This window comes from Xyrauchen texanus, chromosome 13, assembly GCF_025860055.1.
Source record: "Xyrauchen texanus isolate HMW12.3.18 chromosome 13, RBS_HiC_50CHRs, whole genome shotgun sequence".
Taxonomy (NCBI): domain Eukaryota; kingdom Metazoa; phylum Chordata; class Actinopteri; order Cypriniformes; family Catostomidae; genus Xyrauchen; species Xyrauchen texanus.
The window spans coordinates 46,119,043-46,134,445 of record NC_068288.1 but is presented as its reverse complement, the minus strand read 5'-3'; the positions used below and the strand labels follow the sequence as shown (position 1 = coordinate 46,134,445).

Genomic DNA, 15,403 nt, shown 5'->3' with positions numbered 1-15,403 from the left:
TGTGGTAAATGTTCATATAACATGGTTCTACTGTGGTAAATGTCCATAAAAACATGGTTTTATTGTGGTAAATGTTCATAAAAACATGGTTCTACTGTGGTAAATGTCCATAAAAACATGGTTCAATTGTGATAAATATTCATAAAAACATGGTTCTATTGTGGTAAATATTCATAAAAACATGGTTCTATTGTGGTACATGTTCATATAACATGGTTCTACTGTGGTAAATGTCCATAAAAACATGGTTTTATTGTGGTAAATGTTCATAAAAACATGGTTCTATTGTGGTAAATATTCATAAAAACATGGTTCTATTGTGGTAAATGTTCATAAAAACATGGTTCTACTGTGGTAAATGTCCATAAAAACATGGTTCTATTGTGGTAAATATTCATAAAAACATGGTTCTACTGTGGTAAATGTCCATAAAAACATGGTTTTATTGTGGTAAATGTTCATAAAAACATGGTTCTACTGTGGTAAATGTCCATAAAAACATGGTTCTATTGTGGTAAATATTCATAAAAACATGGTTCTATTGTGGTAAATATTCATAAAAACATGGTTCTATTGTGGTAAATGTTCATATAACATGGTTCTACTGTGGTAAATGTCCATAAAAACATGGTTTTATTGTGGTAAATGTTCATAAAAACATGGTTCTACTGTGGTAAATGTCCATAAAAACATGGTTCTATTGTGGTAAATATTCATAAAAACATGGTTCTACTGTGGTAAATGTCCATAAAAACATGGTTCTATTGTGGTAAATGTTCATAAAAACATGGTTCTACTGTGGTAAATGTCCATAAAAACATGGTTCTACTGTGGTAAATGTCCATAAAAACATGGTTCTACTGTGGTAAATGTTCATAAAAACATGGTTCTATTGTGGGAAATGTTCATATAACATGGTTCTACTGTGGTAAATGTCCATAAAAACATGGTTCTACTGTGGTAAATGTTCATAAAAACATGGTTCTATTGTGGGAAATGTTCATATAACATGGTTCTACTGTGGTAAATGTCCATAAAAACATGGTTCTATTGTGGTAAATGTTCATAAAAACATGGTTCTATTGTGGTAAATGTTCATAAAAACATGGTTCTATTGTGGGAAATGTTCATATAACATGGTTCTACTGTGGTAAATGTTCATAAAAACATGGTTCTACTGTGGTAAATGTTCATAAAAACATGGTTCTATTGTGGTAAATGTTCATAAAAACATGGTTCTATTGTGGGAAATGTCCATATAACATGGTACTACTGTGGTAAATGTTCATAAAAACATGGTTCTATTGTGGGAAATGTTCATATAACATGGTACTACTGTGGTAAATGTTCATAAAAACATGGTTCTATTGTGGTAAATGTCCATATAACATGGTACTATTGTGGTAAATGTTCATAAAAACATGGTTCTATTGTGGTAAATGTTCATAAAAACATGGTTCTATTGTGGTAAATGTTCATAAAAACATGGTTCTATTGTGGGAAATGTTCATATAACATGGTTCTACTGTGGTAAATGTTCATAAAAACATGGTTCTATTGTGGTAAATGTCCATATAACATGGTACTACTGTGGTAAATGTTCATAAAAACATGGTTCTATTGTGGGAAATGTCCATATAACATGGTACTACTGTGGTAAATGTTCATAAAAACATGGTTCTATTGTGGGAAATGTCCATATAACATGGTACTACTGTGGTAAATGTTCATAAAACATGGTTCTATTGTGGGAAATGTTCATATAACATGGTACTACTGTGGTAAATGTTCATAAAAACATGGTTCTATTGTGGTAAATGTCCATATAACATGGTACTTCTGTGGTAAATGTTCATAAAAACATGGTTCTATTGTGGTAAATGTCCATATAACATGGTACTACTGTGGTAAATGTCCATAAAAACATGGTTCTACTGTGGGAAATGTTCATAAAAACATGGTTCTACTGTGGAAAATGTCCATATAACATGGTTCTACTGTGGTAAATGTTCATAAATACATGGTTCTACTGTGGTAAATGTCCAGGAAATCATGGTTCTACTGTGGAAAATATCCATATAACATGGTACTACTGTGGTAAATGTTCATAAACATTTGGTCCAGGTAGATCAGAGGCCATTCAACTGGTTAAGGATGAAAAAGTGATATTCACAAGGAGAAGTAAAATGACAGATAGTGACACTGAATTCTGTGACAGCAGAAACCCTGAACTGTAGATCCGCCATGATGATAAATGAATAGCAATTTGCTTATATAGTCTACTCAGTCGTGAGTCTCGATTTCTCAGCTTTATCAGAAACATTTTTCAGTCAGTAAAAGATGGAGAATGACTTTGTCGATGGCCACAAAGCAGTAATCCTTCCCAGTGGCATGTAAAGTGTAATTGGACTTAAGGTACGAGCTGAATGGGATATAATGCTCTGCTGGCCAAGTGTGTAAAGCCACCGCACGCTGACTGACTGCTCTTTAGCATTTAAAAGGAGTTTTCTGCCTCTTTAGGTCTATTTGAACACTGGCAAACATCCCTGTCAGCATATTTTTCTAATGAATATCAAAGGGAAACATGAGCTAGGACTGTTCCGTGTTTAACAGGCATTCATTAGTTAGATGAAATGAACTAATAAAAGCTACTAATGTGTTCAGAACTGCTCGCATCCATTAAAACAGCCGCTTCAAGGCTTGCCTGTTTGGCGAAGCTTGCATTACAGAATAAATATGTTTGACTGATTGCCGTGTCCTCTTTGGCCCTGCAAACCGAGCTCATGTCCAGTGGATTGGATGACAAGACAACGCCTCTAATGATAGATTATCAACCCTAAACAAAAAACCCAAGTCAATACAGAATGATTCACCTCTCTTCTGTGGAGAGGACTGAAACCTTTTCCGATACGGGATGCAAGCAGGCAGGAAAATGTGGGTTGTGCAACACTTCACGTGAGCTTACGAGAGTTCCTACAAATTTTGCATGGAAATATGTCGCACAAGGCTGCTTGTGGGACACTTTTAGGTCCTTAAGCTCTAAAGCGAGGCCACGGGATTCAAAACAAATCATGAAATTGCATTGGAGAAATACAAGCAGAGTCAAAGAATGAGTCAATTGTTGACATGCTGAGAAACGAGAGCAAAACCTTCATTAAATCTCATTACTAGGAGACACAGTTGAGATATTAAAAAGATCTAATTTGTTATTTTTCTTTCATTTAGTGGAGAGCCCTTATTATACAAGACTTCCTCGTTGATGCTCAAAACCCTGTAGAAAACAGATAACACACACACACACACACACACACACACACACACACACACACGGTGCAAGCGTCACGCTAGCTTCCTGGAGCTGATGGAACGATCGCTTGCAGGAAGCTGCTTTATTATGGACGGTTCAGTTCGTTTACACTAATGAATGTTCGACAAATGTCTCCATCCATCCTCTCTTCTTGCTCTCTCAGTCCGCAGGCCACAGACTGGTGCTAAATCAACCAGACGTGTAAGAAATCTCACGTGCACATTCAAACGTGGTGCATCGCGTTCAATCACACGCCAGACGAGAATGGCTGTATATCAACAAATGAGACATCTGTGTGTATTTCAGCACACAAACACACTAGATTGCACATAATAGCGTTCAAGGCACCAGCTGCGTTAATGTTCCTTTTTTAATTTGCCGTTTAATTGCTCTGTCAAAGCTCGGAGGTGTTCCTGGGCTGATTAAAGCAATTACAGCTGGAATGGCACTAACACACGCTCATGAGGAGACAGCAAAGCTCCATCACCACTCAACAGTGATTGACACCTGCACAGTCAAATATCAAAAATGATGGTTTGCCGACGATGCATAATTCAGCTTCAATACACGAGAAACACAGGGAAGAAACGCATCAACCAAGATAAGAGTTTAAAGTGATTTTGAGGATGCTTGATAAGCACTTATGCGTATGCTTGAGGGAAAGTGCATTACTTTAAAAACCGTTCCCTGACAAGAGCTAAATGTGACAAACTCTCCCTTTGGGAACTTTCGGGAACATCCTCAAATGGAAACTGAATCATAAATAAAATACAGTTTTTTGTATTATTTAAAACATGTGTTGTAGTCATTTTAGTTAGCTTTATATGCTAATCAATAATATAAGAGCTTTAAGATGAAACATTAGAAGTCATTGCCACACGTCCTCATTGAACAGAGGGTTTGAATAGAAGTCTGAGGGGCTGTTCAGGCTGAATGCGTTGTTACACAACTAGATGTTTATTCAAGTCGAAGTGCTTTTCAACTTCACACAGCGTCTTAAAAACAGAAGGACGTGGAAGAACGGTTAAAGACATCGGTCAAGTGCAAGTTTGAAAAACAGCAAACTGAAAAACAGCGTTGACAGGACGCAAAAACACGTTGAGTGTGAACGGCCCCTTATAGGTACAGCAGTAAAAAATAAATCAAGAAATCCTCAGAGACAAGCATTGTTATTGATGTTATATTTTTTCTCTTCTTGAAAGCCGCTGGTTATAATAAAAGCATATTTTATGCAGATTTTGTTTATGGTAAATTTTGGAAGAACATTGCATAATTATAATACTAGACATTTAGGGTTGCAAAATGTCAACACTGTTTTTTAGACACTGTTCAACACACACAAAACTATATATGTAATAATATATTTACACACACACACACACACACATACACATATATATATATACATGTATGTGGCAGGGCGGGGTCATGATTCCGCACACCCGGCTCCTAATCAGGCTAATTAGCCCTCGAGAGGGATAAAGGCCGACCGAAGACGGCAGTGCGAGAGAGAGAGAGATTTACGGACAGCTGTCCGACACCTGTGTGTGTTTTTTTTTGGTTCAGTTTTATATTAAACTATTATTTATATTGTCAAGCCGCTTCTCACCTCCTCCTTTCCATTAATCAATTTTCATGTATGTATGTGTGTGAGTGTGTGTATGTATGTGTGTATGTGAGTGTGTGTATGTATGTGTGTGAGTGTGTGTATGTATGTGTGTATGTGAGTGTGTGTATGTATGTGTGTGAGTTTGTGTGTATGTATGTGTGTATGTATGTATGTGTGTGAGTGTGTGTGTGTATGTATGTATGTGTGTGTGTGAGTGTGTGTTAGTGTATGTGTGTTAGTGTATGTGTGTGTGAGTGTGTGTGTGCGTGTGTGAGCGTTCTTTCTCCTGCTCGATGTGAGTCTGTACGTGATGATTTTGTGGATTCCCTGCAGGCAGGAGGAAAATCTAAACGCTTTTAACAAGAACACTATGAGCAATCGATGACATCACAGGTGCTCTTCCACCTACTCATGACCCTCTAGAGCTCTCTCTATCTCACACACACACACACACACACACACACACACACACACACACACACACACACACACACACACCTCTCTATAGATGATAAAGGGTGTGTGTGGCTGAAAACACTCTAATAAAGTGTGACAGCTCTCATTATAACAGCGGTTTGTGAAGTGTGAAGGGGGTTCGACAGGTGACATGTGACATGTGATCATATAAATGTGCCTTAAAGGAACAGTTCACCCTGAACTTTAAATTCTGTCATTATTTACGTCATATCATGTTACAAATCCATTTGACTTTCCACGAGGTGTTCAGAAGAACATTCATGCGGCTATTGTCCTTGTGAGATCTGAGAGGAAGATTATCAGAGAATAATAACTTACATTTTAGTCTGTTCCTCACACAAAGCTGTATCTATGATGCACATCTATGGGGTACTATATATATATATAATTGCTGTTTGCCCATGCAAATCTCGTCGCTACCATGCTACGGTTTCCAAGGCCTTCTGATGTGCATTGCAATGGGATTGCTTGGGTGTTCTAAGTGGTCTCTTTGATATTCTGTTGTCTGATTCCTTAGTAAAGTAACAGCACAGCTCTCCTCAACAAGCCTTGATGTACTTCCCTCAGTGTAGAGGGGAATTATAACTTTATTTCGGTCATTAAACTCCCCGCCGCTCGCATCTGCTGTGGTCATTTGAAATGGAGCCTTGCCAAAGACCAGCACAGACTGCTAAATACCAACACATGCTCCCCGATCTGCGGCACACTCCACACCGATACACAAACACACACAGACAAAGCCACAGTGGTGGGGACTTTCCATTGACTGTGGCTCAGGTGGTAGAGCAGATCAGCTGCTAATCGCAGGGTTGGTGGTTCGATTCCCGGCCCACACGACTCCACATGCTGAAGTGTCCTTGGGCAAGATACTGAACCCCAAGTTGCTCCCAATGGCAGGCTAGTGCCTTGCATGGCAGCTCTGCCATCATTGGTGTATATGTGTGTATATGTGTGTGTGTGTGTGTGTGTGTGAGAATGGGACACAGTGTAAAGTGCTTTGGTAACCTCTATGGTTAAAAAAGCGCTAAATGAGTGCAGACCATTTTACTGTAATCCTTCAGAAATATGAGCCTGGTCACCTGATATATGACACAATGTAGTCAAACAGTCACACCGTAAACCTTCACAACACACACAGAAGATAAAAGCATGCTAATTAAATAGGTGGAAATGATTTAACCTCCATTGACTACTCAAAGCTCTGGCTCTATTCTGGTATGCAACGGCCACTTTTCACAATCCAGTCCATTCCCAATGGATTTCCATCCTACATTTGTTTCTCACTGAATATTCTATTTAACTCAGAATACGTCACATTGACCTCTTAAACTGCATCTTGGTGCACTTATCACTCCCCAAATTTATAAGCTCACCTTGCAAACATAAACAGCAGACTACCTACAAAACAATTGGTTGCATTTATCAGAACACTCCTAAATTCGAGAATAAGATTCAAATAATGCATGTTTACAATCTTGTGATTTTTTTTTTTGGTATTTTTGTAAATAATAATAATAATTCTGGTTCTGTTTGCTCTATCGAACTGCAAAAAGTCTCTTGTACCATTCTCAAGATATAAAAGTTCATGATTAAATATGTTTTAGCGGAGATTTGTAATAATCTGAAACAAAAGGACTATAAATCAACTGTCTGAAAAGACAGCCCAGCTGACCATGTGACTCTGAAAAGTCACTTCTGATTGGCGTAGGACACCTTTGGGGATGCGGCTAATTGCAGTTCAAATGTTTCCAAACAGGAAGAACACTCTCTCTTCCGCCTCGTGATTGTCTCTTCTGCTTCGCTGACTGCTCAGACTTCGCTCTGACGATGTAGACTCAAAGCAGGATAAATGGTTCTTAAGGCATTGCCATATTCACTGTATTGATCATTCATTCATTCATTCTCACTCTCTCACGCTCACTCTCTCACTCTCTCTCTCTCTCTCTCTCTCTCGTATATATATATATCTTTATATATATATATATATATATATAGGAATGGTGGTGTAGTAGCTAAAGCACAGGGCTGTTAATCAGAAGGTTGCTGGTTCGATCCCCACAGTCACCACCATTGTGTCCTTGAGTAAGACACTTAACTCCAGGTTGCTCCGGGGGGGATTGTCCCTGTAATAAGTGCACTGTAAGTCACTTTGGATAAAAGCATCTGCCAAATGTGTAAATGTAAATGTAAAATGTAATTTATTTCACATTGTCACTCTTTTCACCAACCTGTCTCATGTATATATGTGTTAGATTAGATTTATGTTTAGAATAGCAATAAAGTTTGTCTGTATTCAAAGACGATTGACTGTGGTATATTTTGATAAATAATCTCATCCCCGCTTCTAAAAGACTAATTCCATTATACATTTCATTACCTAATAAGGTACAATAAGAACAGTTTAATTTAGTTCATAGCTCACATATTTCTAAATGTCGCATACCAAATATCCTACAAATGTCACAGGGAAAAATGAAAATTTACACATAGCCACCCCAAAGAGCCCGGATCTCAACATCATTGAGTCAGACTGGGATTACATGAGAGACAGAAGAAATTGAGACATCCTAAATAGATAGAAGAACTGTGGTTAATTCTCCAAGAAGCTTGGAACATCCTATCAGCCAACAACCAAGAAAAACAGAGTCCAGGTGTACCTAGGAGAACTGGTGCTGTTTTGAAGGTAAAGGTTGTCACACCAAATATTGGTTTCGTTTTTTTATGTTTACTGGACTTTGTATGAAGTTAACTGCTAAATAAAAACTATTTATGGCATTATTTTTGACCAATATCCAATAACCAATTAGATGCAGATCCAATGCCAATACTCATACTGTGTCTGGAGGGACCCAAAATGACATGATTAGAGCCTCTTTGATCTTTTGTAGCATTGACTCTAATGGTAGAGGTATCTGCCATAGACTCCCACTGAAACACTGAAGCTCTATGGGCCATGCATCCACTGAGAATGTGTGTACACATACTGAACTTGTCATTGCTGCATTTCTTATAACATTTTAGTAGAAGCTGTGCTTCCTGTGTAGTTTAAGACATCGCCAGTTGGTTATACTTATACTTAACAGTATGCATTTTGTGAATGACTAACATGGTTTAGTTTGACTAAAGTATGAACAATAAAGGCCTTGTTATGCCAGTAGAGGTTTGGTTTCCCCCTCATCAGAAAAGTGCATCTTTACGAGGTGTTGTATGTCCCCTTTATCACTGTAATGGTGCACCACACAAACAGGTCCATATAAACAGTGGCGAGGCTGCTCGCTCATGAATCAGCCTGCCTTGGTGCTTTAGATTGATGCAGCGTCGCATGCTGGTCGTGGAGGGCAGATTCCCCGAGCCGCATCTCTGTCGGCCTGATACCACGCTGCTTTATTCACAGCAAACCTTAAACGCTGGTGCCTGATTCACACCTGAACTGAGTGGTCACACACACACACACACACACACACACACCTGACTCAATAATGATGGGTATTAATCAGTAGAAGTGCTGACACAAGTCGCAGGTAGACATCGGCAGAAGGCCACCGGATAAGGAGGTAAACACACAGGACAGGTTTTTAACAGCACAATGTCATGAGGTGAGGGACATATATGACGCTAGTCACAAAGTGAGATGACATCTGACCACAAATTCATCAAATCATGGGAGATGGGAGACTGTTCTCAACACTCTTTCATGCATTCATGCCATTTCTTCTGGAATCTAAATCCATCACACTGTTCTGAAATAAAAACAAAACAAAGAGAGACACTAAAGACCCATACTGTCTGTCTGTCTATCTATCAATCAGATTGTCAGTCTGTCTGTCTTTGTCTGTATATGTTTGTCTGTCTTTCAATCAGATTGTCTGTCTCTCCATCTATCAGATTGTCTGTCTGTCTGTCTGTCTATCTATCAGATTGTCTGTCTGTCTGTCTATCTATCAGATTGTCCATCTGACTGTCTGTCTATCTATCAGATTGTCTGTCTGTCTGTCTATCTATCAGATTGTCCATCTGACTGTCTGTCTATCTATCAGAGTGTCCGTCTGTCTGTCTGTCTATCAGATTGTCCGTCTGTCTGTCTGTCTGTCTATCAATCAGATTGTCTGACTGTCTGTCTCTGTCTGTATATGTTTGTCTGTCTATCAGTCTGTTTGTCTGTCTTTCAATCAGATTGTCTGTCTCTCCATCTATCAGATTGTCTGTCTGTCTATCTATCAGAGTGTCCATCTGTCTGTCTGTCTGTCTATCAGATTGTCTGTCTGTCTGTCTGTCTGTCTATCAGATTGTCTGTCCGTCCGTCTGTCTGTCAGATTGTCCATCTGTCTGTCTGTGTGTCTGTCTGTCTGTCTGTCAGTGTCTGTCTGTTTTCCTTTGTAGTTTTAGAATAATTTTGCAGAACTCTGTGTGTAGGGCTTCTGTTGGATGTTTGTCCCATCTAGTGTAGCTCTGATCACTGAGTGGACCCCAAACCTCACTTCCATACAGCGCAATGGGCTGTACGACACTATCAAAGATCTTACACCAGATTGGAATTGGTAATTCAGTATTATAGAACTTTTTCTTAATAGCGTATAGAGCTCTTCTAGCTTTAGCTTTAAGTGCATTCACCGCCTTACTGAAACTCCCTGATGCAGTGATGACCAGGCCGAGGTAAGTGTACTGCATAGTGTGCACTAGTGCGGTGCTGCCTAGAGAGAACTGGTGTCTGTGTTCCTGACATCTGGGCTTTTTCTGAAAAACCATAATGTTTGTCTTCTTTAGGTTGACTGCCAGGGCCTAGTTCTGGCAGTAGTTCTCCAGTAGGTCCAGATGTTGCTGTAGTCCCTGTGGAGTGGGTGACAGCAGCACCAGGTCATCTGCATAGAGCAAAAACTTGATGTCTCTGTCTTGCAGAGTGAGTCCAGGGGCTGTAGACTGTCCCAACTGCACCGCTAGTTCATTAATGTAGATGTTGAAGAGTGTTGGACTCAGACTACAGCCCTGCCGCACTCCTCTCTTCTGGGGGAAGAGTTCTGTATGTTTGTTGCCAATTCTTATTGCACATTTGTTGTCCGAATACATTCAAATATTTCCCCTTGTTTGGTCTGGTGTACGTGTTTATTGATTAGGGTGTGTAGGGTATAAATGTGGTCCGTAGTTCTAGAATTTGGAAGGAATCCAATCTGACTCTTGCTCAGGACATTGTCTTCTTTAAGGAAGTCTACAATTCTGTTATTTAAAATACTGCTAAATAACTTCCCCAGATTACTGCTCACACAAATGCCTCTGAAATTATTCGGGTCCAGTTTGTCCCCACTTTTGTGTTTTGCCCGAACTAAGTACAAGGTTGAATAATTTCACTCGCTCCAAGCCCTGAATAACACGTGAACCTCCCTAATGAGTCCCCTCTGATCCTGCCATTAATTATGTATAAGCCCGAGGCTTGGCAGAGGTGCACGAATTCTGTACCATTTTTATTTACAGTATGGTCGAGATTGTTCCGTGCTGGGAGGTTTTTCGTGAGGCTCAGGGGGCTCTGGCCAAACACATGTTTATTGCCCATTGGGTCAATATTATCCAGTTCAGTTCCAGTTCTTGCGTTAAAGTCTCCACACAGCAGCACGTTTCCCTGGGCCTGGAAACGGCTGATCTCTGTGTGGATGTTGTTCAGATATTCCTCATCATGGTAAGGGGAATCTGCTGGAGGATTGTAGATGGCACAGAGATATGTGTCTGTGGTACCAATGCCAATTTCATTGTTTAATTTTAGCCAACAGTGGAATTTTCCAAATGTAATAGTAGAGATGATACACCAACATCCCACAATTATATCATAGTAGCCTGAGGGACAGCGGGTATATATCTGTCTGTCTGTCTGTCTGTCAATCAGTCATTCAGTCTGTCTATTTGTCCATTTATCTTTCTGTCTCTATCTGTCAGTCAGTCTGTGTCTATCAGTCAGTCTGTCTATTTGTTTGTATCTGTCTGTCTGTCTATCCATCAGTCTGTTTGTCTATTTGTCTATCTGTCTGTCTGTCTATCAGTCAGTCATTCAGTCTGTCTATTTATCTGTCAGTCAGTCAGTCAGTCAGTCAGTCAGTCAGTCAGTCTGTCTGTCTATCAGTCAGTCAGTCAGTCAGTCAGTCAGTCAGTCAGTCTATCAGTCAGTCTGTCTGTCTGTCTATCAGTCAGTCAGTCAGTCTGTCTGTCTGTCAGTCAGTCAGTCAGTCTGTCTGTCTATCAGTCAGTCAGTCAGTCAGTCTGTCTGTCTATCAGTCAGTCAGTCAGTCAGTCAGTCAGTCAGTCAGTCAGTCTGTCTATCAGTCAGTCAGTCAGTCAGTCAGTCAGTCTATCAGTCAGTCTGTCTGTCTGTCTATCAGTCAGTCAGTCAGTCTGTCTGTCTATCAGTCAGTCAGTCAGTCAGTCTGTCTGTCTATCAGTCAGTCAGTCAGTCAGTCAGTCAGTCAGTCAGTCTGTCTATCAGTGAGTCAGTCTGTCTATCAGTCAGTCAGTCAGTCAGTCAGTCTGTCTGTCTGTCTATCAGTCAGTCAGTCAGTCAGTCAGTCTGTCTGTCTATCAGTCAGTCAGTCAGTCAGTCAGTCTGTCTATCAGTCAGTCAGTCTGTCTATCAGTGAGTCAGTCAGTCAGTCAGTCAGTCTGTCTGTCTATCAGTCAGTCAGTCAGTCTGTCTGTCTATCAGTCAGTCAGTCAGTCAGTCAGTCTATCAGTCAGTCTGTCTGTCTGTCTGTCTATCAGTCAGTCAGTCAGTCTGTCTGTCTATCAGTCAGTCTATCAGTCAGTCTGTCTGTCTGTCTGTCTGTCTATCAGTCAGTCAGTCAGTCTGTCTGTCTGTCTATCAGTCAGTCAGTCAGTCTGTCTGTCTATCAGTCAGTCAGTCAGTCAGTCAGTCTATCAGTCAGTCTGTCTGTCTGTCTGTCAGTCTGTCTATCAGTGAGTCAGTCTGTCTATCAGTGAGTCAGTCTGTCTATCAGTAAGTCAGTCTGTCTATCAGTGAGTCAGTCAGTCTGTCTATCAATCAGTCAGTCTGTCTGTCTGTCTATCAGTCTGTCTGTCTATCTGTCTTTTTGTCTATTTATCTCTGTCTCTCTACCTGTCTGTCTATCAGTCTATAAACGGTCTACAGCGATTTGCGACTTGAGTGTGTTTCTCTGCAGCTTCCTGCCAACATGTTCAACTCAGACACGGCTTTCCAAAAACAGACAGCAACACATCTGTCATATCTGCAACAAAACTACAAGAATGGAGAATTTCATCAATAAAAGTGCCTGATATTAACTACAGTCTTCCTGTCGCTATGCAGCTCAATCCAGTACAATTCAATTCAATGTAAAGCTCAGAGTACAATACATATTATTCCAAAGAATAGTGCCTAAAATAGTGACCCCCACTAATTTCACCAGATGAAATCCAGCTGCAGTATTTAGAATAATTGACTAATTAGTTTGTTATTCAATCAGATCGAATCATGATAAAGAGATATTAGAAGAAATGAGTCCATCCAGTTAATGGATACACACATTATGAAAATAGCCTACGATGCCAAACGGATAATGCAACTACTCCAAACTATACATTATGGGACAAAGAATTGCAAAGAAACATTCAAGTGAAGGATATTTTTTAGACAATAACAGTCCAGAATAATAGTGGCAAAAGATTTGTTCATTTAACAATGTGTGAATGGCATTGCATGAGATGGGAAAATATAAACGCAAAGGGTCTCAAACGCTGTTGGAGCTTTTCTCACTTTTCAGAGTCATTTTTGCTTAATGGCTTTGAATCAACATGCGTCTTGATGATTTTTAGTTCACACAGGTGTCCTAACAGAGGACCACAGGTGGAGTTCAGCACATTAACTAGGAGCATGAGGCACTAACATTTGACAAGGCTTTCAAATAAACTTTTAGTAGGCTTGAGATGGGTGCTTATGCTATATTTAATTAAATTAAGTGGCACTTGCTTTGATATTTTGTTATATAATGCAACAGACAAATGTACATTTTGCTAAAGTGTCCATATATACTTAGAGACACACTGTCGGTGTTAAGACTATTTATACCAATTCATTTCCGCGTTTTCGATACAATGAAACAATGTTTCGAAAGGCTGAATGGCGCGCTGGTGAGATTGGCGGGAGCTGTCCGCTGCTGTGGTGCTGAAATCAGCGCGGCCGCATCACATGACTCCCGCTTAATTGAGCGACGCAGGTGACGCTGTGTGGAATCCTTGAACTGGTTTACAGTGGCTACACGTGCCAATCATTCAGAACCATGATGAAGGCCTTTACTAGAGAAGAATCTAATACCATCACTTTATAGTGCCATGGCAATGCTACAGCCCTTGTAAGGGCAATTTCCCTAATTTGGCTATATCGTCTGTTTGAGTACTTAAAGAGGAGACGCTTATATATATATATATATATATATATATATATATATATATATATATATATATATATATATAAATATATGTTTGGATGATTGCAGAGTGTCCCTGCCTTGTTTAATTGCATGTTTGGTGTGTCGCGCTGATTGCGCATGAGCAGTTGATGTCACGGGTTAATAACCAAAGGAAGAGTTGCCACACTACAGCTCACCAGTTCCATCCAGAATAAGTAACAACTCTGAAACATTCCACATGGGCCGACAGGATTGGTGTAAATAATTCAAAATCCACTTTCACATAATAATACAATCAGTTTAGAAACGTGCAACGCTGCACAAGAGATCGGTTCCCTTGAAACAAGTATAATAATACTTTGAAAAATGTACATAAATAAAATAAATAAATAGCTTATACTCAAAAGCAACTGTTGTAAATAATAATGGCTTGCAACAAACCTTTTTGGTACGTACTTAAGACCGAAACAGCATAAGACAAAGTCATCCTGTTAATATCTGTAATTCAGCCCATATGAAAAGCAACATAAAGAACAGGGGCCAAAGGAACCTCTACCTGAGACACACAACACTCCCAGAACCTCTTTGTTTTGATGCACCATTAGATGAAGATGCAGTGTGGGTTTTTTCTTTCTCCACTTACACATAAGCGTGGTAGATGAACGCCCATCCGCGCGGTCTCTCCAGCACATTGTAGAGGAAATTCTGCAGGCGTCGATAGAAAGCGTTGCGTTTCGGTGGCCTCTTCCCCGAGATGCTGGAGCGTTGTTTGCTCAAGATGCTGCCGCGCTTGGTCGCCTCGGCGCCCGCGATGAGCAGCGCGCCGTCTCGGTTGGACTCCGTCGAGCCCGCCTCCAGCCCCACAAAGCCCACCTTTAGCTTCTTCTCGGCCTGCGGGCCGGGGTACACCCCGCCGTTGCGGGATTTCTGCACCATGCTCGGGGTCTTGTCGTCATGGAGATCCGCCGGTGCTGATACTGCGGGTCTTCCGCCCTTCGCCAGGTAGGAGCATCGCTGCTCTGGGAGAGCGTGAGAGGTGCGTGTGGAGGGAGAAGGAGCCAATAGCGATGCGGAGTCTCTCTCTCTCTCCCTCTCTCTCTCTCTCTCATCTGACAATAGAGCCTAAATACAGGCAGACCTACATTTCCCGAAGCTCCAGTAAAATAATAAAGTTTTTGATGAGTTTAGATTTGGTGTAAAGTATTTGATGAGTTTAGGTCTGGTTTAAAGTATTTGATGAGTTTAGGTTTAGTGTAAAATATTTGATGAGTTTAGGTCTGGTTTAAAGTATTTAATGAGTTTAGGTTTGGTTTAAAGTATTTGATGAGTTTAGGTCTGGTTTAAAGTATTTGATGAGTTTAGGTTTAGTGTAAAATATTTGATGAGTTTAGGTCTGGTTTAAAGTATTTAATGAGTTTAGGTTTGGTTTAAAGTATTTGATGAGTTTAGGTCTGGTTTAAAGTATTTGATGAGTTTAGGTCTGGTTTAAAGTGTTTGATGTGTTTAGGTTTAGTGTAAAGTATTTGATGAGTTTAGGTCTGGTTTAAAGTATTTGATGAGTTTAGGTCTGGTTTAAAGTATTTGATGAGTTTAGGTTTGGTTTGAAGT

The 15,403-nt window shown here is 40.0% G+C and overlaps 1 protein-coding gene across 5 annotated transcripts in view; it reads right to left on the bottom strand.

Annotated features, from left to right (window-relative positions):
* Positions 1–14,731, bottom strand: part of LOC127654490 (potassium voltage-gated channel subfamily KQT member 2-like) — a 53,306-nt gene extending 38,575 nt beyond the window's left edge. For all 5 annotated transcript variants that reach the window (XM_052141713.1, XM_052141712.1, XM_052141715.1 and 2 more), the window contains exon 1: positions 14,439–14,731. In XM_052141713.1, the coding sequence (XP_051997673.1) occupies positions 14,439–14,731 (293 nt within the window). The remainder of the gene's footprint in view (positions 1–14,438) is intronic.
* Positions 14,732–15,403: the final 672 nt, after the last annotated feature.